The sequence below is a fragment of the Triturus cristatus genome, chromosome 8 (assembly GCF_964204655.1).
Source record: "Triturus cristatus chromosome 8, aTriCri1.1, whole genome shotgun sequence".
Lineage (NCBI taxonomy): Eukaryota > Metazoa > Chordata > Amphibia > Caudata > Salamandridae > Triturus > Triturus cristatus.
The window spans coordinates 1,027,661,661-1,027,685,832 of record NC_140591.1 but is presented as its reverse complement, the minus strand read 5'-3'; the positions used below and the strand labels follow the sequence as shown (position 1 = coordinate 1,027,685,832).

At 43.9% G+C, this 24,172-nt stretch overlaps 1 protein-coding gene across 5 annotated transcripts in view; it reads right to left on the bottom strand.

The window, feature by feature from the left end:
* PNPLA4 (patatin like domain 4, phospholipase and triacylglycerol lipase) overlaps positions 1–24,172 on the bottom strand; it is a 289,576-nt gene that overhangs the window by 118,967 nt on the left and 146,437 nt on the right. For all 5 annotated transcript variants that reach the window (XM_085622584.1, XM_085622586.1, XM_085622585.1 and 2 more), the window contains 2 exons: positions 9,142–9,236; positions 8,817–8,952 (listed from right to left, as the gene is read on the bottom strand). In XM_085622584.1, the coding sequence (XP_085478710.1) occupies positions 8,817–8,952; positions 9,142–9,236 (231 nt within the window). The remainder of the gene's footprint in view (positions 1–8,816; positions 8,953–9,141; positions 9,237–24,172) is intronic.

Here is a 24,172-nt window from a genome sequence, read left to right as displayed (position 1 = left end):
AGACCTAAAAAGGGCCCTCCAAACTTAACCCACATCATCGGTGTTTCTGAGAGTGTAAAGACTCTGTCTACTACGAACTTAAAGGTTAAAACACCCGTTTTGAACAACAAAGAATGTCTGAAATCCCTGAAACCCAAGAGAAAGCGTAGAGAACCGCCAAATGCCGGACATACAGCAAAGTCCAGAATTATCTCCCCCGGGGTCATACCTGAGAACATCCCTGTTCCCCAAGAAGTAACTTTAGCTGGTGGGAAGGAGAGCGCCCTAATGCCGCCTTCTTTGGCCCCACCTAAGGACTTGCAAAATCTGGGAGAAGACTTTTGGGGGAAATTGGAGACAATCTTTTATAAAACTTGCCAACCAATTTATGAAAGGCTGGATAGTATTGAAAATAGATTGACTTGTTTGGAGCTGATGTATTCGTCTGCGCAGTCTCGGCAAAAATATGTCACCAATTGCCAGGGGTGCGATAAATCATCTGCGAAGCCTCCCAATAAAAATGCCCCAACTGTTGATACGGTACTCATTTCCAACCCAACTATTGCTAAAACCAACCCGCCAGTGCTGGGTAAGGTAACCCGGAATATAACCCACACACCAACTGTAGGTAATCTAGCGAGTGGGGGGAATACACTAGCGACAGCCAATAGCAGCCAAGTGATAAACGAACCAGAAAGGGAAGTACCTAGCTTCTTAGAAACCAGGAAACTACCAAGCATACACCTCCCTCCCGAGTCAAGTCCCTACGTGATAATACTGGCAGGAGTCAAGCCCCTGGGTCTAGACACTAGGGAGGACTACAGGGAACTGAAGAACAAGTGTGTGTATTGGCTAAATTCCAACCGCCCCTTACCACAGAATGTATCAACAGAAATCCTCTGTGCGCCGAGTCAACTGGGTGGGCCCAAAAAAGAAAAATATAGAAGGAGATTGCATAATAATCAACTTACCTACAGCCCAACATAGAGGCCTTCGGGCATAGAGGTATCGATATGTGGCCCAGAAACAACAGATGAAACTATGCGCAGTCTGAGGAAATTAGGTCTTCCGGTTTGGAAGACTGCGATTGACGACCAAACTTCTACTGTATGAGGAAACACCTAAGTAATGCAGTTATAACCCTTGCAGAAAAACAGGTAGCTTTTACCGCTTCAATCGAGGATGATTATGTTGGTAATAAAACCACTAACAATACAAAATTGGATCAGCGCCAGCTGGGGGAAAAACACCGGCCATTAATTGGGACCGGGTTAATATCCCCACTGAGTTCTGCTACAGTATCAATTGGTACAACTGGCAAAACTGAGCTTGGTACTACAACTAATGTGAGTACTTATAGTACTAATAATCTGACCCCTTTAGCAAGGGAAAATCCAAGCCCATTACAATGGAACCCAAGACCTTACAAGGGAGGATTGTTAGAAAGTGGCCAACTGACAATAATGTCTTGGAATATAGCAGACCTAGGCCAAAAAACAGCAGACCCTGACTGGCTGGGTTTTATATCTAAATTCGATATATGTCTCTTCCAAGAGACTTGGTTGACAGATCCCCTGTTATGCAGAGGATTTCTTAACTACTATATCCCAGCCCTAAAAAATGCAAGAGGTCGCCCATCTGGCGGGTTAACTATATGGCTAAAACAAGATTTAGGATGTCGAGTCACCCAAAGACCCAACACTAGCGACAATATTTTATCTGTAAAGATTGTTTCAAAGGATGGGACAAACCTTGAAATTTTTAACGTCTACGCTCGAGGTTTGCCGGGGGGAAAAAAGTCCCCAGTAGTACAATTACTGGAAGAAATAATCGACTCTCTGCCCTCGAATTACTTACCCATTATAGCAGGCGACTTTAATGCCTCGTTTGAGCCCCTGGACCATGACATATCCCAGCTTGCCGCTGAAGAAGACGCAAGCTGGGGAACTCCACCCCTTGAGATTGCACCAGTAAAAAGGTGGACAGGGGCAGCAATCCAGTTAAGTGGACTATGCCTAGGGAACCAACTGAGAGCCAATGGCAGGAGCCTGTCTGACAAACGTGGTTTAAATACTTTCGACAATGGTCGTAGGGCAAGTAGAATCGATTACTTATTGATTCACATCAAACTCTGGCCCTATTTTATAGATATGGAGGTAGTCAACCGACCAGAGAGTGACCATCACCCGCTAGTCTCTTCATTCAACACGTCCTTACTTGGCCTTACATTAAAGCCACAAGGTATATACGAGTCAGAGCACCATCTGTCAAATGATATGCGCCACCTAAAATGGGATCGGATTGCCGATGACCCGAGGGCTCTACTAGCAATTAAAGGAGAAGTCATCTCTGCACTAGAAGAATCGGGCTTATTGGTAGAGGGACAAGACCCTCATCAAATAGTGGGAATACACGCAAGGCTTTTTGCGGGCCTGCGAAAATATTTCCTTAAACGTGCCCCTAACAGAAATTTTAAGACTCAAAAAAAGGAGGGTTGGTACAATAACAAGTGCAGGAAAGCCCGGGACGAACTAGGTAGAGCACTCAAACAAAGATCCAATACTCGTAAGATCTGCCAGGTCATACTATGGGAAGAGTCTCAAAGAGGCAAAGGTAACCTGGGAAAATGAAATATGGAAGGATCTTCTTGAAGCTTCAAGGAACAAGAATAGTAAAGTCTTCTGGGACACATACAAATGGGACAGGGGTGGCACAGCAGAGCGTCCCCAAAACAATGTGGCACAGAACGCTTGGATAGATTATTTCAAGCCTCAGTACGCCGCGCCCCCTCAAAATTCTTCTATTGAGACATTTCCCAATGTACCTTACAAAAAGGCTATATTTTCATTAAAGGATGTGGATAGAGCCCTAGATGGAGCGGTTAGGGGAAAGGCCCCTGGAAGGGATGGAATCCCTGCAGATATGTTTATCAACGACCGAAGTCTCTGGTCCAGTTATATTATGCGACTAGCCAACGCAATTGCACAGGGAGCGGATATCCCACCCTCGTGGAAGGGTGCTGAAATCGTCCCTGTATTCAAAAAAGGGGACAAATCAACCCCAAGCAACTATAGACCAATCAGTCTAATTGACTCGGTCCAAAAGATCATAGGCCGTATGTTTCTCCACATAACTCAATCTTGGATGGAGGACCATAACATTTTAAGCCCAATGCAGGCAGGGTTCCGTTCCCGGATAAGTACAATTGACCAAGTCTTCCGTTTTGTCAACCTATTTTGGAAGACGGTGGTCTTGGGGAACGGTGCCCTTTATGCGGTCTTTGTGGACCTAAAAGCAGCATTTGATTTGGTCCCAAGAAGCAAGCTCTGGCAGGTCCTGATGGAACTAGGAATTGCACCCGAACTTCTCACTGTGATCATCCGCTTGCATGAGGGAAATGTTGCCAGGGTGCGGTGGGGGGGTGCGGGAGAGGTGACCGAGGACTTCCCGGTTGGCAGAGGAGTGAGGCAGGGGTGCGTCCTGGCGCCGACCCTGTTCTCGCTTTTTGTCAATGGGGTGGCCGGTCGGCTCTCGCAGACCCCCACCGATGCGCCGGTTCTGGCAGGAGTGCGCATCCCTCTCCTCATGTTTGCGGAAGACACGCTGTATTTCTAAGACCCCTAGCGGCCTGCAAAAGGCTGTCGGGTGTTTTGAAGAATTCTGCACAGAAAGGGGTCTGGAAGTAAACACGGGGAAGACTAAGTTCATGTCATTCAATGGATCAAAATCCTTTAAAGGGAAAATATACATGAATAAGTCACCCTTGGAGGAAGTTACTTCATTTATATATCTGGGGATATCACTACAAAAAGATATGCGATGGGGAAACCAAATAGACCGCGCTGTGCTACAACATAAGCAAAAAGCGGGGGCCTTGCTGACTAGATTCAAAACCTCACTCACAAAGTTAATCTCCCCAGCCATAGAAATCTATGGAACCAAGGTCCTGGGCTTGTGCCTCTACGGGGCCGAGCTCTGGGGCTTTAATAATTTGAATAGTTTGAAGGCTTTAGAAAACGCATTTTTGCGTAAAGTCACAAACCTTCCTCCCAGTACAGCACTGCGACCCTTATTGGATTTGGGCAAAAAACCTTTGGAACATCTGGTGAAGCTACGTCCAATATTATATTGGCGTCGTCTCTGGTGTACTGATGAACTAATTCATTATAGGAGTGGCTTTGCTGATATTATAGAATCTGACAGGTCCCCAAAAATATCATAGCTGCTTGGGATAAAATCTCTCTTGGGCAGTATAGGCCTAATTGAACTTTGGAAAAACCCTGCAAACACTGTTTTCCCATCTAAAGAAAACCTGAAAAAGATGTATTGGGAATGGGTTTACAAGCTGGAAACCACCCAAGGCCTTTCTACCCATCTAACATCCCGCTTTCTTGATCTAAAAGCTCATCCCCAGTTAGAGAAGTACTGGGATATTATTGAAAAAACCTCTGACCGCAAGTTATATTTCCAGTTGCGGGTGGGAACACTACCCGTCGCAGAATTCACTTTCAGATGGGGGAGGCAAGGTACCAACAATGATAAATGTTACAGATGTGTTGAAGTATGTGAGAACATTGGACACGTATTATTCTTCTGCCCAATGTACGTGGTACCCCGGAAAAAATGGCTACAACCTATTTGTAAGCTTTTGGGTATCAGAAGATATGCTATTGCCCTTCGCATTCTGTGCACAGATCCTGCTCCCCCAATATGTATAGCAGTGGCTAAGTTTCTGGGGTGGGCCTGGAGTATAAGAACAAAAGCTCTGAGGTAAATCGCTAATTTTCCCCCCGTGTAATAGCATTGTATCCTGTAAATATTTCTTGCAGTAACTACCTCACGTATACAGCTAAAGTACCGGGTTTATAAAGTTATGTCTAGCTGCCGCCTGTATATTATAAGTTGATATGGGCTGGTCTCATTCTCACGTCTTGCTTTTTATTCACCTTTCTTAAAAAAAGTAATCAAGCTTGACGGCTATTTACATATTTAATTGCAATTTTAATATTTTAGATAATTTATATGTATTTATATGCAATGTTTGTAAATGTGCTTTTATGACTTAATTGCCGAATAAAGCTAATTGAATTGAAAACTAATCTGTGCTTTTTTGAATTTGTATTGTTCTCAGATGTGTGTGTGTTTAATATATATCTCTCGACATAGCCGCTGATCAAACCCTGGCTGTAACTGTCAAGACATTGCGTCGTGTCCTTTGTTTTGAGAGGAGTTTTGTATTTATTCAAGCGGACCAAGCTTGGAGGTTCGCCCGAAAACGCACCCGCTGATCAGGTGTTGCGGTGGTTTTTTGCAAGCAAACTAGAAAAGGATAGATATATATATATATATATATCTTATGGTGATTACAATAGGCATGAAACATTAAACAGAAAACAAATTCAAGTCACAAACAAATAACACAAAACTCCATACAGTAAACAGAACTAAATGAACGGATACGTATAGAGGCCTTTTCAAAATGTTAATTGATAGGGACCCGTTTATTGATTCCTTCTTGTTCAATAAAAGTGTAGCCTGTACATTATTCTGATGCTCTTTTTTTCAATCAGTCCTTAATTCTCGAGCACTCCGTAGCTAAACTCATTAGACCATCGCTATAAGGAAGGTGGGCTTTACTCATACAATGTTGATGCGTTTCGGCCGCCTCAATTTCTTTATAAAGGCCCAGATCGAGTGTATTTTTCTCGACCAACAAAATTATATTCATTACCTTTGGGACAGGTTTCTTGAAACAGAACCAGGTCAGTCCTGTCCAGGATCTATTGAAACAGTACCAGATCAAACATGTGTCTTTGAAAAGACTGGTTAACTACGCCCCTTTTGATTTTGACTGTTTGTATTCATTAATAGAGGGCTCCAAGAAAGTGGGACATTCATCTGATTATTAACATTCACCATCCCTTTGTATAATTATCCAACGCACAGTTTTCCAATTACACATCTTTGACTGACAAGCATTGTGTAACTCAAATACAGCACGTTTAGTCTCCTTTTGTCACTGTCAAAACACTTTTTACACAGCCAGCATGAAATCAGGAACCCTGAATTCTGGTGTGTTCATAGAATCGTGCCCTCCCTCCTAGCAAATGAAGAATAAAGTCATCATCATGGTAACTGAGAAAAGGCAGGGTTAAAGGCCAAAGAGGAGGAGAAGGTGGAACAGCAACTCTGCAAGCACATTTGTTTACCTTTTTTTCTGCTGACAAAATACAGCAAACCAAGTCTGGGAAACATTTCTCTCCATGTACTGGACTATCTTTATTTCCAGCTACAGTAGCCAAAAGACAAATTGCCTTGATAAAGACAAAATTGACGAGACATTTGTTGCTTGCTTTCAGGAATTTAACACAATATTGAATTAGCTTATTTTAACGGTCATACTTCAGAATAACAATTTGCTCTGTATACTGCACATAATACTTTTCTTTATGATAGTCTGATTTATATTGTGTAATACCTGTTACATTTGGTTACAGTAAAAGCGGTTCTTTGACCACCCCCACTCTTTTGGGATGCCATTAATTGTATATGGGACCTCTTCAGTAAAGGGTCACTGCGAACATAGCACTTTTGACACAAGATAACTGGGCACCAACTAGGTGATGTACGATGTTCTCCTCACAGCTGCTGATTGCTGTTTTTAATATCTGTTGTCTTTGTCTCAGCACACAAAAAAAGCACAAAGGACAGGCATGTAACCTCTTGCAGTTTGCCGTCTTTATTTCTATGTAACTTTACAAACTTGCACTCAAGCACAGGCACCCTGCCTTTTCAAGAGAGCATCTGGGTGTCAAACCTGGCATTTCGCAGGATTTGGCTCAAGAAAGTCCATCACAGCTTAAGCAGTGTAGCTTAGGTACGACAATGTGTTGGCTCAGATGGCTGCTGTAAGCCTCAGGGTGACTAGCTCAGAACTTCACACTCCATGCGTAGTCTGAATCACTGAGGGGAGACTTGGCGATGACCCAGAAAACCCAGTCACCGAGTACCCTCAAGCAGTCTGTTAACAAATCTTTAACGTGCCCTTAGTCCACATTCAACCCATCTGTTTTGAGTGACCGTGGACCTTGTATATGGTGCAACCGGAGTATGGGCAAAAGGTCACATAGTTCTACAGGCAGCAAGAAAGGGTTATCAGGGTCAACAGTCTTGCCTGCATGAATCCTATCCCCAGTGGGAGGCACGGCTGGTGGCATCAAAACAGCTCATCATAAAAGGTCTCCAGAACCCCCTCTGCCTTGTCAATGTTTGAGGGTTTCACCCAGCGGGAGATAACTATGGAGGACCCTCAGCTCTCCACAAAATGTGAAATACCAAGAAAAGTGGTATGAACAGCTAAGTATTTGGGCAGCCATAGGCATATTTCCAGTGGCAGATGAACAAATAAGAGAAGAAATAGGGCATCTGACAATGGGACCAAGGTACCGTCTCCACACAAGCCTAGGTCCGTCCCACTAAAAGCTCTGCACCAGGGTCCCTGAAAAACTGACTTTCAGCCCCCTCCCCTAACCTCTCCCAAGGGAATTGTAGCTGGAACAGGCTGTGCCAAAACTCTTCCTCTGTCTGAGGGCTCAGCTCTGTGGTTCCACCACAGCAGGCGTGGTAGCCTGCTCTTTCAGCATATTCCTTGGCAGTCTCAGGAGCAAGGGAGGAGGTGTCGTAGAAAACAAAGATTGGTGGCCAAAGTCAGTGGGTCACTTCCGCTACATCCCCCATCTCTGGGTGCAAGATTGCTTGTTTTATGCAGAAGGACGGGTCACAGTTCTACCCAAGATAATGTGCACTGGACATTTAAAATCAGGTATTGGAAACGTCAGAGTTCTTCTTATGCAGCCATCTGTAGTAGTCGTCCTCCACTTTGGTTAAGAAAATACCACTGGGTCTTGTTCTTGAAGGTTTATTACTCATAGGGCAAACAACAAGGAGACTCAAATGGGAAAATAAATGTATTATGCAAGGCTTAAACTGCAAGACTTAAACTGCAAGACATTAAAGTATGCATTCAATAGCGATACAACAGTCGGGTAGGGCTATGACTAGCATTCAGTCATTTTTTAAGTAGGAGATGAAATTAAATGGTTGTGGTATTTTAATGCTTGATATTTTTGTAAAACAAACGGGTGTTGTAGAGTTCGACGTGTGCTGCTTCCACTCAGCGATGAGGCAAGAATACAGACTAAGAAAAATGTTGCCTGGTAGAGAGAAATAACTTAATCAACCTTGACCACGAAAAAAAGAAATGGTATTAGACTTTCTCTGCCGACTCGGGCATTTGTATCGCACCTGAGTCCACGTTTAGGTTCGGATTATAAATTTCCCGATACAAGTGATTTGGGCTGAAGGCAAGAATTACTAAACATGCCCTCCGTTTTTGGGTCCCGCGAAAAGAGACACCTGGTTTATTAACAATGTCCAATAAAAGCCTACCTTTTAATCGGTCCACCAACATAAGCATAAGAAGCTATTTCTGAAAGTTCTTAAGGAATGCCTTTTATTACACCAGTCCCTACACATACAGAATATCACAATTAAGCAAAAAAGTGTTAGCTCTGCTGTGGGCAAAAAAAAAATACACGTTTATACTTAAAAAGCAGAATAAATATTAAATATTCCTGGGTACTATTTCAGTAGTTGGGGCGTATACAGGAAGAAACAAACAGCATAAAATGCAGGACAACATGATTTGTTTTACAATTTAAGATAAATTAAAGTGCTTCGGGGCATTTTGAGAAGGCAATCTAGGACATCTAGGCATGCTATTAAACATAAAATCCAGGCATTCACTTCCATGATCATAGGCTATGTAACTTTATTACCTTAATGAGGTCGTCCCTGGAGGCAAAATTTGAAACCAAGCAATTTTCTCTGCTTTTGGCTCTTGTGATTGATATGTACAGACGATTCTCGGCTATCTTATGAGCATTCGGGGGAAGAATAGAGTCTATGCCTCCTCTAAAGATAAGAGAAACAAGCATTATTCATCTTTAATTATTAAACAGCTACTGAATATTTAGGAGGAAGAGTGCTGAGTTTTATATAGTTAGCACAGAAAGCATTCCACAGTCACTGGCTTGATTTTATTTATTCATGTTCTTATGTATAAAATGAAACAACTTGGGACAAATACATCAAAATGTGTACCTTAAACTATTCATAAAATCATAACCTGGCGTTACTGCACCAAATTTCTGCTTTCTAACTTCCTCCGATAACTTGTATATAAATTCTTTGCATTCCTGTAGAAAAAAAAAAAGAAATACGCTTTTTTAGTCAATGAACTGTAGCTTCCTCTGCGCATGCTCTGGAGCAAAACAAATAATTAATGCATTAATTGGGAGAGCGAGACAAATTGTTTTGCTTGGTCCTACGAGCTAAAGTCGGAGCTCAGCCATCAAAATATTTGGCAAGAAGACAGCGCAACAAAGAACCTGGAAAAATATGACTCTTGTAACATCAAAAAAGTTCATTCATTTAATGTGTGGGAACATTTCACTTTAGTATATATTTTTTTTGCAGAGTTTTACATAGCGCGAACTTGACCCGAATCGGGTATCGGAGCGCTTTACATAGCACCAGTTACGTTACAAGAGGACACGCATTCATTTTTGTTAGGCATGGGGAGATTAAGTGATTTGCCCAGAATCACAGCATGTTCAGCGTCATTGCTGCGACTCTAACCCAGTTCCCCAGATTCGAGGTCGACCGCCTAGCGGTTTGGCCAACTCTTCTCCCCTAGTATAGTGTCATATTGAGTGTCATTTAATAAATTTACACTTTATTAGACGTGATAGATTCTAAGTATGAACTTAAAAGCATTCATAAACTGCCCAGCCATGGCTACGACGGCATTAGTGACCCACGGGGCAAACCAGTTATCGTTTGCCCCCTATATGTGCCCTATATTGTGATTATACAGCCACGTCATAGTCCATTAAATCATATATCAGAGAGGTTTTGTACTTTGCTAATGTATTCAAAGGTACTCTCAAATATAATCAAAGAAAAGGAGTCACACTGTAGTAACTAACTTCCTAGTATAGGAAATCGGGTTATTGGTTGAGGGGGGGGTTGGACACTCCGCTCAGGCAACAACCACAATCCTTGGCACGGTGAACCACCAAATTCACTAAATCAACCTGTGCTTAATCCTCTAGTACCTTGGCACAAAACAATCACGCTTGACAGAGGCAACGTGTCAAGTACTTATGAAGCCACAAACAGTAATAAAGTGAAAACACACCACAAGAAAAATCTTTAGCCAATTTATAAAAATAGAGAGTTTCAATACATAAAATGATACTAGGAAGACAAAAACCCAATCAGTAAAACTAGAGATATTGAATTTCAATGTTTTCGGTAAGTCTAGTGGCTAAAAGCACCAAGCTTCTCACGGTCATCTGCTTGTGCTAGACTGGGGGAAGTCACTAGTGCAGGCCAACTGCGACATGTGGGCCATATAAAAAATCCCTCTGAAAAAAGTACCTTCTCAAAGTCCGGCGCAAATCTCACAGCTCGCAGTAAAGGAGGCTGTAAGGAGCAGGGAGAGTGGTGCGGATGGTCATCTATGTAGCATGAAGATCCGGTTGGGTGTTGCAGACGGTTGTTGCTGGAGCTTCATGTTGGGAGGTCACCGCAGTTGTAGCACAAAGTGCAGATCTCGAGTTACTGGTCATCACTGGCAGTGGCTGTAGCGTGAAGAGACTGGTTCACCAGAGCTTCCTGCTGGCGTCCGGCGTTGATAGAAGAGTCTCGATGCAAAAGGGCCTGTTTGATGTCACCAAGAGCCCATAATTTCAGGATTTCCCCTTTTCTTGCAGAGTAGTGCACTCTGATGCCAGCCAAGGGTCGAGGACCTGTGGAGGCAACTCTTGCGGACCAGGAATACACTCTAGCAGAGGCCAGCAGGGCTCAGGTAGATCCAGTTGCAGGTCTAGGTAGGTCCATTTGCAGCAGGTCCGGTGGGCAGTTGCAGGGGGACCTCTGGAGCTTGTGTCCCTGTGGCTCAGGACAGGAGGTCAGCCAACTGACCCTTGGAGTCACTCAGCTTAGCCTGGGATGAAGGGAGAAGATCCAGTCTTCCTTCTCAGCGAGCAGGGCAGGCTTTAATCAGTAGGGCAGTCCTCAGGAAGCAGCAGGGCAGTCCTCTGGTAGAAGCAGGGCAGTCCTCTGGTAGAAGCAGGGCAGTCCTCAGGGGAATAATGCAGGCTTCCAGCAGCAGGGTAGTTATCTGGGGAATAAGGCAGTCCTTCCCTAGTGTCCACAGGTCTAAGTTTACTGAAAAGGTGTTCTGAGGCTCAAATATTAATACATGGTTCCAGCATTTGAAAAGGAGACATCCTGGGCTATCCGATCTTCTCTTCCCCTGCTAAGGCTCCATGAAGTCTGGGGTGACAAAATGCTGATATCAGGTTATTTGTGGAGGCTGGAGGCAAGCTCTTTGAAATGTAACTGGGACAGGGAACAGTTGTCCGCCAAAGCATCCTGGCAGGATAGCCTATCCTGGCTACTCCAGTGCCCTTTGTCTCACTGTCTGGCAGGAATACACAAACACCAACAGCAGAGCCATTCACAGTAATGTGACCCAGGACACTGGCAGCAGGCACCAAACGGTTAGGGCAGGAAAATGTTAACTTTCTAAAAGTGACATTTTCAGAACTTTTACTTAAAATCTGACTTTACCTTTAAAGAGGATTTTAAATTACAATTCATCTGAGTGCAAATATGATATTTCGACCTGCTACCTATCAAAGGTTAGCACTTATTACTTGTATAGAGGTAACCCAATGTTATCCAATGAGAGAGATAGGCCTTAAAGTAGTGTAAAGAAAATTTAGGCGTTTTTCACTACCAGGACACATAAAAATTAATCCAACATGCCCCACTTTTTTAAATATATTGCACCCTACCCTTTGTGCCCTTAGGGGTGACATATATTAAAAAGGAAGATTTATGCCTGTCAAAGGTTTATTTTGCCAGGTCAAATTGTCAGTTTACAAATGCACACAGGCTACAATGACAGGCCTGAGACATGTTTTAAAGTGCTACTCTAGTATATTCAAGTATGGTCAAGTGTGGCATACAAGAAAACCATATTGATGGAATCAAAACTGTAAAACTTACAGCATTTAAAGTTTGAACTTAAAGCATTTCTTTTTAAAAGGAAGGAAATAAGGGGGTTCTTTTTGTCATAGAATTAGAGTTAATTTGTCACTGTGTGAGCACATCAGTACAAGCAGCAACAATTATACTTCACCATTATAACACTACGAAAAACCAATGGCAACAGTACTAACATGCAATACATGTTATAAACCATCATTGAAGTCAAAGTGGGTGATACCAACATTCAATAGTATTCCTTGTACCATGAAACCCTGCATTGTCAAGGAAGCATTGATTTCATTATCAAGTGTCCTAGAATGTTATTTCTAATTTAACCAAGCTGCAACTGTAGTGCTAGATCCTTACATCCAGAGCCTATCAACAAATAACCTTCAGCTGCAGGAGTTCAGCTTCCCTCGGGGTCAGGGATTCAAGTCTGAGAGGCGTAAAGGGTTTTGTGTTAAACATTTCTTGGGCTGGGGACTACTGCACCTTCTGTAGCCCCCAAAACACACTTCAGGACTCATTGGTGGTGTCCCTACTCTCCCTGGGGCACCAAAGTATGCAGACATGCAGGCTTTGTTGCTCAATTCCTCTAGCCCTGTTGGGCGAACCTGCTTGATTTTGGACTTATTTTGCTCCTAGTGCTGAGCCCAAGTTACTAGAAGCATTTTCTTCAGGCCTCCTGCCCTCTAAAGGATGCTTTTTTGTGGGGAGCTTGATTTTTTACTGTTCTCTCTGCCAGAACTGTATTTGAGCTAGGCCCCTTGTGCTTTCTCCAGTCTGTAGAGGAGTCTGGTAAAGCCTCTCCGCAGCCAACAGGCAGAACACTCTCCATGCAGTACTCCCTAAGCCCCATGGCTTCGGTCGTATTGCAGGGCACCTCTGTCAGCGGAGTCAATGGCAATCTTCCTAATGAGGGTTACCCAGCTGCAGGGCCAGTCCATAGAAGTTTCAGGGGAACCCTACAGGTTCCCCCAGTAGCCGCTTTCTTCAAACTGTTCATAAGGGGGTAATCCATTTCATTCCCCAGGTTGCCCCTACCCGCTTGTCCTGAAGAAGACCCGCAAGTGGAGCCTTCAAGTCGCCCTCTTCTCATAAGACATGTCGAAACGTCAACAAATCCTCCCAGCAAGGGCCTGTACCACCATTTGTCCCCTACAGTCTGATGTTGCATGTATGCACTCACGAATAATGTAAATAGATGTTGAATAAAGGTCGTAGACAGGCTTGACAATACTGGTTCCTGCATAGATCAGTGCCCTTCTGAAATAAGGAACAGTGTGTAACTTCAAACCTTCTGATCTTCACTCCTTTCTCTTTAGCATGAGCCCCACTTTTCCCTTATCCTTGTGCAACCTTTAATGAACTCTGTGGTAATATCCTCACTTGTTGATTCATGTATGTACTTAACTATGATAAATAAATATAAACAATGAATTTACTCAACTAAAATACGTGTGGGTGCAGTTTATATACATAGTTTGCATGGTCTGAGGAATTACTTGTTTTTTAGGGTGTACATTCATAGCTGTATTGTATTAATTACTAGTGGTTGACCCTTCTGGTAACCCTCATACCAATAATTTCTCCTAATTTAATTGCTTCTTTCAAATCAGTGAAGGACCAACTTTTTTTTACTATATTGTACCCAGGTCCTGTGACGCTTATCAGGTTAACCCATTATTTCATAATGGCTGGCCCCATAAAGCCCCATCCAAGTCCTGGAGGTTAGCTGGCGTCAAAGTCCTTCAGTCCATCCTTGCAGTGGTGTTAGTTGGATTTTCCTTCCAGCTGGGCACTCGGGTCCAGCAGCTTCTCAGTGTCTCCCTTGTGCAGAGATTTTTAAGTGGGGGGTGTAGGTTTTAGAAGCAAGGCACCCCTGGTTAATCCTTGGGTACCACATCATCATCCCCCATACCAAAGATCATACACATTTTGATACACTCCAAGAAGGCAGCTTCAAGTTGTCTGTGGAAGCAGTTTCCAGGATCGCCTCATCTTCGCTGCCTGCTGTCACAGCTGCCTGATACATTCTCACCAAAACTTCAAAGGAGATCCGCCTACTGTGGTTGGCTCTAGAGACCTGGATGTCCTCCTTTATTTCTGTGGCAGTGGCTGACCCAGTCCAGGTGCAATGTGACAACTATTTAACAGAAACAGATTTTCTACCCAACTTTTCCTTTACCAGTGACTGTGTTAAGTGCTGGTAATGGCTCTATTGTGTGAAGAGGCTTTTGATCCTCCTGCTGGCCAGCAGAGTAATTAACTTGGCAAATTAAAGGGCCTGGAATCAGATTATGATGTGAGCCAGGGAAATATGACATTTATTAAAATGCCATAATGTGGGGGGAATGTGTATTTACACACAGGTTCATATTTATCCTAAGATTGATTTCTCGCTGGATCCTGAGTAGGCCTAGGGGACTGAGTAGAGAAAAACTGTAGTTTGGCACAGATTTCATCTATAATGTGTAATTATTCAGTTAAGCACCACAGAATTCAATTTCCTCAATAACCAGCACCCTTGGACACCGGTTCTATACGTCTTTCCCAAAATCCACAAGGACAGTACCAACCCCTGGGCCGCCCAATCGTCTCAGGATGCGGTTCCATTCTGGAACCCTTGGCATAGTACAATGATGCTATCATAAAAGAATTCATCCCATCTACTGACACATTCAGACACCATGGATCTCATTCTCACGATTGAAGACAGACCCTTTGACACTAACACCGATCTCATGGTTGGTCTATACATCGAATCACTGTATAAAAATATTCCCCAAAATGAAGGATTACTAGTCAGACATTACTTCAGTCTAGACCCAGACCAACACGGATCCCCACGGAATTTATCATGGACTTGTTACATATTGCCTTAGAGAACAACTATTTTCTATAACGTGAAACTTATTACCTCCAAGTCAAAGGTATCTCCATGTGAGCTTGTTTTGCCCCAAACGTCGCAATTCTCTTAGTTCACAACCTCGAAAAAACGCACATTCTCACCACCAACAACCCCTTTCTCAGCCACATTTCTCTCTGTGCCATATGTGATCTCACTCTGAACACTAAAGAATTCAAAACCAACAACAAAATCTACAAGCTCAAAACCCACACTAACTGTAGATCAACGAGCTTCATTTATGCAATCCATTGCCCCTGCGACCTCATTTACATCGGCCAAACCACTCAAATAGCTAAACAACGCATAATTCAACACAAAAGCAGGATTCACTGAGAAGTCCTCACAGCACCATTGGTCGCACACTACATCGAGAAGAATCACTGCGAGACAGACATCACCTGGCAAGTGATAGACCAACCAAGTCTACCGATCAGGGGTGGCGACATCAAAGTCCTCCTCAATAAATGTGAATGTAAAAGGATCACCCTTTGTGACTCAGTAAACTCCGGCTTGAACACAATTGACGAATGGAACACTACCATTCTTCTTTAATCCGCCATCTACTAACTTTCTCTGAACTATATTCAGCACACACTGCCCCCTGGCTCCCCCTGTCCGCTTTCCAGGAGCTCTTTCATGACCTGCCCTACTGCCCTTCACATCCACTGTACCCATCTATCTCTTTAACTGCTGACAAAATAAATCACCCAGTATGGCCCTCTTGTTACAATCCTTGTATTCGCCGCTCAGGGCGCCATCATTGTGTTTCATGGCACCTGACTAATAGGTCATATATTCTCCTCGGCCCCTTTTTGTAATTACCCCTCTGAGAATTATTACTGTGATTCATGTTTTCTAAACTGAATGTTATCCCTTTAAACTGCTTACGTGATGCCTATCTAACTGTATAGCACTATCAGTCTGCTGTCCCTGACCTGAAAGCTTCTGTTTCCTTCCTTTCCCCTTCCCTTCTCCCCGTCACCCTCCACGTCACTCCAACCCCTCCCATCACGTACACACCTCAACGTGACGTAGTCAGACCCGCAAGTCTTTTCTATGATTCTCCAACCCACCAGTGCTGGCAAGCCGCACACGAACGTGGCGGTCTCATTGATTGAAGCACCGGCACACCGCACACGAGAATGGCGGTCCTACATCGATTGATTCTTCCCTCCGCTACCAAGGTAAGCCCAATCAGGTTTGTGGCCATTTCGACTGACGTTTACTTGCTGCCTCTAATCCCACCTATTTCCCTCCGTAGAGCACATACGCATAGAAGCTGTTATCCCCGCCGATGCTCCTCCGTGACAAGGCCCTCTGATTTCTACATACCTTGGATACCCGCCTCACCAAGGTAACGTTTGCTCGCTTAGCGCACAGCCCCACGCCACCACCCACTTCCTCCTTTACCCTCGTCCCGACCTCACGCTATCTTTCCCACCCCTTCCTCAGGATTGCCTGGACGAGCCAGATACCAGACTCCGCCGGCGCATCACGCTACTCCTGGACACAGGACCGTGTTCTCCGAGGTAGCGTCTTGGTTTTTGTTTTGACTCACGCATCCCCGCTTAATCCAACACTTCAACATGCCCTTGACCGCATAGTCAGCCTTCCCAGGTACCGTTTGCAACCTGGGATCTAGTCCTCACCTTTCACACTCTAGCTTATTTCACCGCCTGATACCACACCTCTAGTCGCCTCAAATTCCATAATCAATGGCGCTGTGCAACCTTAGCCACCGCGGCACGGCCATGCCCACCTGGCCATGCCCCCCCACACCTTACAATCACAGCTCAGGTCCTTGACGCTGCATCCACACCCAGACATTTTTTACTAAGTCTTCACGCACCAATTCACCGGTCCGGGCCGTCACCCGGCCTCAGTGCCCACTCACCCTCAACGCCAGCTCCACCTGCCCCACCTCACGTTCCCATCCCCTCTTCTTCTAATCCCCGACCCTCCTCCATTACCTCCTTATACAGCACCGACCAAATGATACAACCCTGTCCCGATTATGATCCCGAGTAACTGGATCGAAACGTCGTCGACTCCTCAGCACAACTAAAGGCACAGCATCGGTGGTTTAACGAAATTGTCATTTTTCCTCCCATTTGTAAATCTTGGTTTGGAACCACCGTATTCACTGTACATACTTGCTCACATTCGCACCTTGCGCCGTTTTGTCCGCTAACTAGACATGGTCACTTACATCGCCACTATTTGTGTCACCTACACAATTAAGCATCAAGTCCAATTTGGGATGTTCACGCATTTTTGCTTACAGTGCTGTTATAACGGTATGTTGATTTTTTCTAAATCTGTTCTTAAATATATGATGCTGAATGCACATTTCAAAAAATCAGCTTAGAGTCTCCCGGTTCCTCCTTTTATGTAAAGTATTGTACTTGTATAACTAACCGTCATCCCTAACTATAACAGTTGAGATACTATTATAAATACATATGTCATATTATTTGGGACTAAAGTGAGATGGATCCTCAGGACCAGCTTATATTTGAATACTTTGAATGGACAATGAGCATTAAAGGTTCATAGGTAATTTCTCTGTAACAGCCAATAAGAAAGGTTTTCCATTAAATACATATAAAATTGCAAAACCATCAGCTCAACGGGTATAACCCTCAGCCTGGCCAGGATATGGTTAAAGTCTAAAGAGGGTGTGGGTCACATGACCTCTGGCAGAGGTTGGATTAAGCATGTCAGATGTCACTTAACAGCCTCATTCGTCATGGGGAAAGAGCCTGAAGGCCTTTCTTGGTAGGCTTCAACGGCCATGAAAGCAGTCTTTGAGGTGTTCATTTGCCGACTCAATTCAGCCAGCTGACGAGGGAAAGACTGAATATAATCCACTAAGCATAAGGACATGTTTAGGTTTTTCTCAAACATCTAAAGCCAGGATCTCATCCATGTGCTTCAGAACTGAACTGTGATGTGGCTGAGGATTCCACTGCAGCAGGACGAAAAATACAGCATTCTGAGGCAAAATAAAGGTGTGCTGAAGAGCCATATGCCCTAGCTGAATGGTGGTAGATAGTGCAGCAGATGGCCTCCTTCCATAGACAGATCTTTCCCCTAAGAAAGGCAACTGTGGTCCTTCTGAAACTGCTTGAGCAAGTCCAAAAACTGGACTTGGCATTGCCCAACTGGAAAAAATTGGATTGCTAAATAGGTTTGGCTGTTCTGATTTTCTGAAGGAACCTCAAAATCTGAGTCCGAAGAAAGCACATAAGCATACCACGTTCAATGTAACATCAAGCTTACTTTTATGCAATTATGCCCTCTGCCTTTATAGGAAGCAAACTGGTCACTTCTGGGGTTTAGGTGAGCTGCAAATGTGTCTATGGTTCGATGATACCAGGCCTCAATACTGGATGTGTAGAACCTGCTGTACTGACTTCCCATTCCTATAGCTCCATTCCCAGGCATCGGAGCTGTGGGAAGTGTGTGACCCCTAATTTTATAGAGTGAAAAAGGGTTGTAGTGTAGTGAAGACAGGGTTCTGCTTGCACACATTGCTATGTTAGCATAAGCGTATTAGACGTTTAAACGCCATTTTGCCCCTTGGCCACTTTTGCACACGACACTACGTGTATCTGTTATTGTAAGTTAAACTGCTTGCTTTTCTTCACATGAAAACGGTCTGTTTTTCACATCCCTAGACTTACACTGCGACCTTAGACTGTACAGTGTGTGCAGAAGTCTAAGGTCAAATAACAATGTATGGTGTTGCTTCAGGTTGATCGGCCCACGCTCTAGACAACACACAGCTGCAAATATCTGAAACTCTGGTGCCTTTAATATTGCATTGCATGCATGATGGACACTTGGAGAAAACCTTTCCATCTACAGAGAGCGTTGCTGATCCTGTGATGTGATTCAGCTCAGCTAATCCTTGGAGGTATGGGGTTCCCCATTCAAACCTAGAGACCTATTATTATAAAACTAGCTTCTAGCCAGGGGAGGGTGGCACACAAGGAGCTATAAGACCGGTTTCCACTATCATTATAAAATGATTTCTCCCTTTGTGTTTTATGGAATTGTAACAATGCGGATTGTTTTACTTCAAATCATTTGCCTGCTTACGTTAGCCAAAATACTTCATCTTCGAGCACGTAGTTAAAAATAAACATTTAAAATTTTTGTGTCTGATTACTCATGTTGTGGACTTGTATAAGAATAAAAACGAGTGTTCTTGAATCCCACCATTCCAGAGAGTACCCTAAATCGCTTGTTCTGGGTTGTCTAATCATTGGTAGCTTCGCTGTAGTACGGAGATCGAATGAGACACTGATGCTAGTCGGATAGGGGTTCTGGGTAGTGAGGTGAGTTTTTTGGTACACCACAATTCACAGAGGTCCTGGTTTCCTGTGCATAGTTCTGTGCATGAGCAGAATCCCCGCAACAGTAGTAGTGTCTATGTTGATCATCACCGCTCTGTATCTCACTTAAGAAAGCTTTATGTATGAAAGACTCTTCTGCTCCAGCATGTTTATACAAAGGGGTACTGATGAAGCATTCCCCACAATATGTCCTCCACCAAATCATTAAAGAAATAGTGATGAATGCAAGTGGCAGACAAGGCAAGTTAAAGAAGTATGTTTATAAAAAAATAGAAGACCACCACCACAAAATATAGGAAAGGGATTGATGAAATATGAGGGACCTGAAGCAGTTGAACAACTGGTCCCTGTCTTCTATCTTAAAGAGCTGCAAGAAACACATGTGAAGTTTGGCACAAGGTACAAACCCTATGCAGGATGTCTGTAGTTCTGCCTCATTGCTCATGGAGTGCAGCACCATCCAATAGGTGGCTACAATCACCAGAGGAGGGAAGGTCTTTCAACAACAAACTATCATTGAGGAGGGCAGCTTGGAGCGTTTGGTGAATAGTTCACTGAGAAGTCACAGTTGTGTTGGATCCCAAGGGTCGGGCTAAGTGAGCTGTTGGACTTGGCCCTTTTGCAGGGTCATCCCTGAACTTTTTGCCTTTCGCCTAGCCTTTTTTCTGACATGGTGTTCGGGGTTCTAGGACACTGGGCACTTTAGCACTGCTGTCCAGTGTAAAGTGTGTTTGCTCTCTGTGGTAAAGATGGTAAGATTGGTCTACACCTGTTTGAGATATTTAATGAACCTGTCAGTCCCTTGTAAAGTTGTATCTCAGATACCCGGGGCCGGAAAATTAAATGCTACTGGTGGGCTTACAGCCCTGATTGCGCCACCCACCTAAGTAGCCTTTCAAACCTGTCTCAGGCCTCTGCCATTGCAGGGCCTGTGAGCGAAGTGTACTGTCGCTGTGACGTGACACCTACAGTGTGTGCCACGTCTGTGACCCCCTTTTTCTGCATGTCAGTCACCCCATAGGTAGTCCCTAGCTAGCCCTATGGGCAGGGTGCATTGTAGGTAAAAGGTAAGACATGTACCTTAAGTGTGTGACATGTCCTGGTAGTGACAAACAGCCATTTTGGTTTCTCACTGGTGTGAGGCTGCCCTCTCATAGAAATGCATTGGGGATTCCCTGATAAGTGTTTCAGTGGTAATTCTTTATATGAGAGGAGCAGCGTGGTCAAGTTCGGTATGTTTGGAATAGTAATAATAAATGCTACGCAATGGTGTGTGCAGATATATTATCACTATTTTAGAAATGCCACTTTTAGAAGTTGCAAAAAGAACTATTGATGGACAGAATGCAGAACAATGTCATACATTCACCCCATTTGCCAGGAGATAAAGGAGCCACCACCAAGATCACAGGGAGCGGAAGTCGGGCGCCTCTGCCTGACTGTGGGCATGGCAACGACAAAAAGTGCCGGAAGGAGGGCGGGAGCCTACCCCACCTCCCTCAGCAGAAGAAGTTTCAGCCCCGTGGGCTCCCCGGACATCAGGGAGAGAAGACCGGAGCCTCGAGGGCTCCCCGCCAAAGTCCTGCTGGGAGACTGCGTTCCAGACAGTGAAGCCCCAAGAGGAAAGCCCCGACCGGAGAAGACCCAGAGGAGCCCCGGTGAGTGGGACTTGACTTGGTTAGTGGCAGTGCTTGTCCTACACAAAGGGAGCCCCGGGAAGGAGGGGCTCCCACTGCACTGTAGTGGCACCATGTTTCTGCTCTTCCCAGCTGCGCCGCGAGAGCAGCTGGTACGAAAGGGGCACTTTTGTCTAAGGAGTCCCAGAGGTGCTTAAGGGGCATAGTTGTGCCAGGCCTCATTTCCCCAGCTGAACCGCAGGAGCGCGGGCAGCTGATACACGGGGCCGTGTCTCTTGAGGAGCAAGGAGGGGGTGAGACGCCTCCCACGCCCCAGTGCATGACGCACAGTGGTTTTGCTGCAAGGCAGCCAGAGGGAAAGGCCCTATATTTATGCCCTGACATTTTGGACAAAGGGCATTGGCCCCAGAGAAAGGCCAGTTGGCCTGGGGTCAGGTTTGGCTATTTTGGGTTCTGGTGGGGCACAAAGAGAATAAATGGACCGTGTAGAGTTACTGTGGTGCATTACTAATGTGATGCCTATTGCATAATGTTGATGCTTAGGAGATTTATGCATAACATGTTTTATGCCTAATATGATGCAGACAATGTGTTTATGTTGCCAATGCTAAGTACAGTATTTTACCAGTAGTTACTGGTTGTGTTGGTTACTATTTGGGCTTAGTGATGGTTCTGACAGTGGTCCGATTGGCCCTGTCATGTATAAAATCCTCTGAATATTGCCAAGTGCCAGTTTGCACAGTGTACATGTGTGATTCTAATGTTTTTGGGATAATACAAAGGCTATTTTTATATAACCTTGTGTGGAGTTTTTTTTGTGGTGTTCCTAGTGTGTTGCTGCTGCGTGTGTTACGTAAATGCTTTACACATTGCCTCTGGGATAAGCCCGACTGCTCGTGCCAAGCTACCAAGGGGGTGAGCAGTGGTTGTCTTCAGCATGTAACTCCCTTGCACTGACTAGAGAGGTGGTTTCTGCCTGGCTAAGGCGCATGCCCTAGCCAACCAGAAATCCCATTTCTAACATGAGCATTTACCCACTTGATGCTGCGAATATAAGGCAATTGCCCAGGTACAAGCCAGCAGTGTGCTCATACTTAATGGGGACAGTGAAATAAATGTGCTGCTGATCCATGGAATTTGGCAGTCATTGTCTTGGACAGCAGTCAGAGCCTGTGTCAAATATAAGCATTTTAACTTCTGCAGCTGGAGGAACTGCCTTTGATTGTGGAGATCTAAAATGGGTTGAGTGTTTCACCTTTTTTTCCTTAAAGGAAATAGTTGTAGAAATATCAGGGACCATTGAGGAGGGGCCAGAACAGCTTTGTTGCTAATAAAAGGAATACCATCTACGCCTCCATCATAAGTTCTTGCCACGCCGAAAGAGGCAGAGGTGGCCCCATGGGGGTGAAGAGGACAGATATTTTTAACCACTAAACAGGCCAATGCACTGGTGGCTATCGCTATTCACTGATGGTGGAGACAAAGTCTCCCCTGTAAAAGAGCTACACCTCCAGATATTGTGCTGAAAAGTGCAGATAATCCTAAAGGAAGTCATAGCGAGCCTCTGAAATGTGTACTCTTCAAATGCTGGTTGCTTCTAAGGAAGAAGAGGTTCTTCCCAGTGGTATGGAGAAAAAGAAACATTTAGCCTTGAAAAACTTAAAGGACTTTACCAGCTGGAAGAAAAGGGTATACTTTCCGGTACTTCATGGATGGCACTCAGTAATTTTGCCATGGACATACTCACCTGGAGGACATCATCAACTGAGGGATCAAACATGTTATTCTATTCAAAGAGGAGGTTAATTACTTATTTTTGATATCATGGATAAAGATTAGAATAGAGCGAGTGCTAACAGACTGGAATTCATGGCACCTGAGGCAGGATCAACACGACCCTTGGACACCAGCAGTTTTCCATTTTACTGTATTGTCTACTCAAGCTGAGAATGATCCCAATACTAGGACCACATAGGGGTTTCTGCTGAAAAAAGTGTTGCAGACCCCTGTTGGCCATCATGCCGCCGGCCTCTTGCAGAGACAGACTGCTGGACTGGTACATTTTCTTGTAATACTCCTCAAGACACTTGGCCTTCTTGTCAAAGTCGGAGGACAATGCTTTGTCCTTCAGGGACAAAATCAGAAAGCTGGAGGATAAATAACGACCTGCCCGGTGGCAGAGATCTCCCTATAGTAAAGTACAGAGAAAAGGAAAAAAGCTTATTCACTTCGAAAAAAAATACAAATATTTGTAAGATGAATATTAATATGAATGTATTTCACTTATTTATTTTAAATGTAAAACGAAATAAAAACAAAGCTACAGCACTATTAACTTAATTTTAGTTTAGAATGTAAATACTTTGAATATATTAAAGTAACATTTTTTTAAAGTTTAAAAGAAAAAACATACCAACATAAGGTGAATAATATGCTTTTAAATGATTAAAAGTGATAAACAGAATTCATTAAAAGTAATCCAATTACATTTTTATAAAAATTAATGTCACACTAATTTTTAGATTCAAACAAGGTTTTTAAAATATTTTAAAACAAACTAATAAATAATTATTTTTAGGTAACCTTTGTTCACATTAAATTAAATCCATTTATATTTTTAACTAGTTTAAATATTACATTTAACATCATTTTCAATGGGGTTTTATTTTAAGTCCCTAACACTATTATTTTCTATGGGAGGGAGCCGCAGTACCAGTGGCTACACTGTGTGGTGCTGGAATTACTGTTTTGTTTGTGTTTTTTTGGTTTCCACCTCTAAACTCCTCCCTAAACCTTTCCCATATAGATTTAAGTAATGCCCTTTTCAAGCCACTCTCCATGTCCCTCCCACACCACTGCCAACTTTAAGAGGGGTAGCGAGAGGGGTCTGCCCCATGTCAGGCTGCACTCAAGCAGCCACCATTGAAGATCTTGGGCAGACTCCACCGAAATTTGTATGACATCTGACAGGTTTCCTTGGTGACCGGCACAATAAGACTTCAGATCCCACTGTAGAGCCTGCATGTGCCCCCTTGGGAAGAAGACAACCAGAATGCATAAGGGTAATAAGCCTTACTCACTGAGATCCAGGAAAAAGGCTGAAACAATGGGTTCCTAGTTCAAATGTCCTGGCCTCGTTGTGATGGAGGAAAGGCCATGAA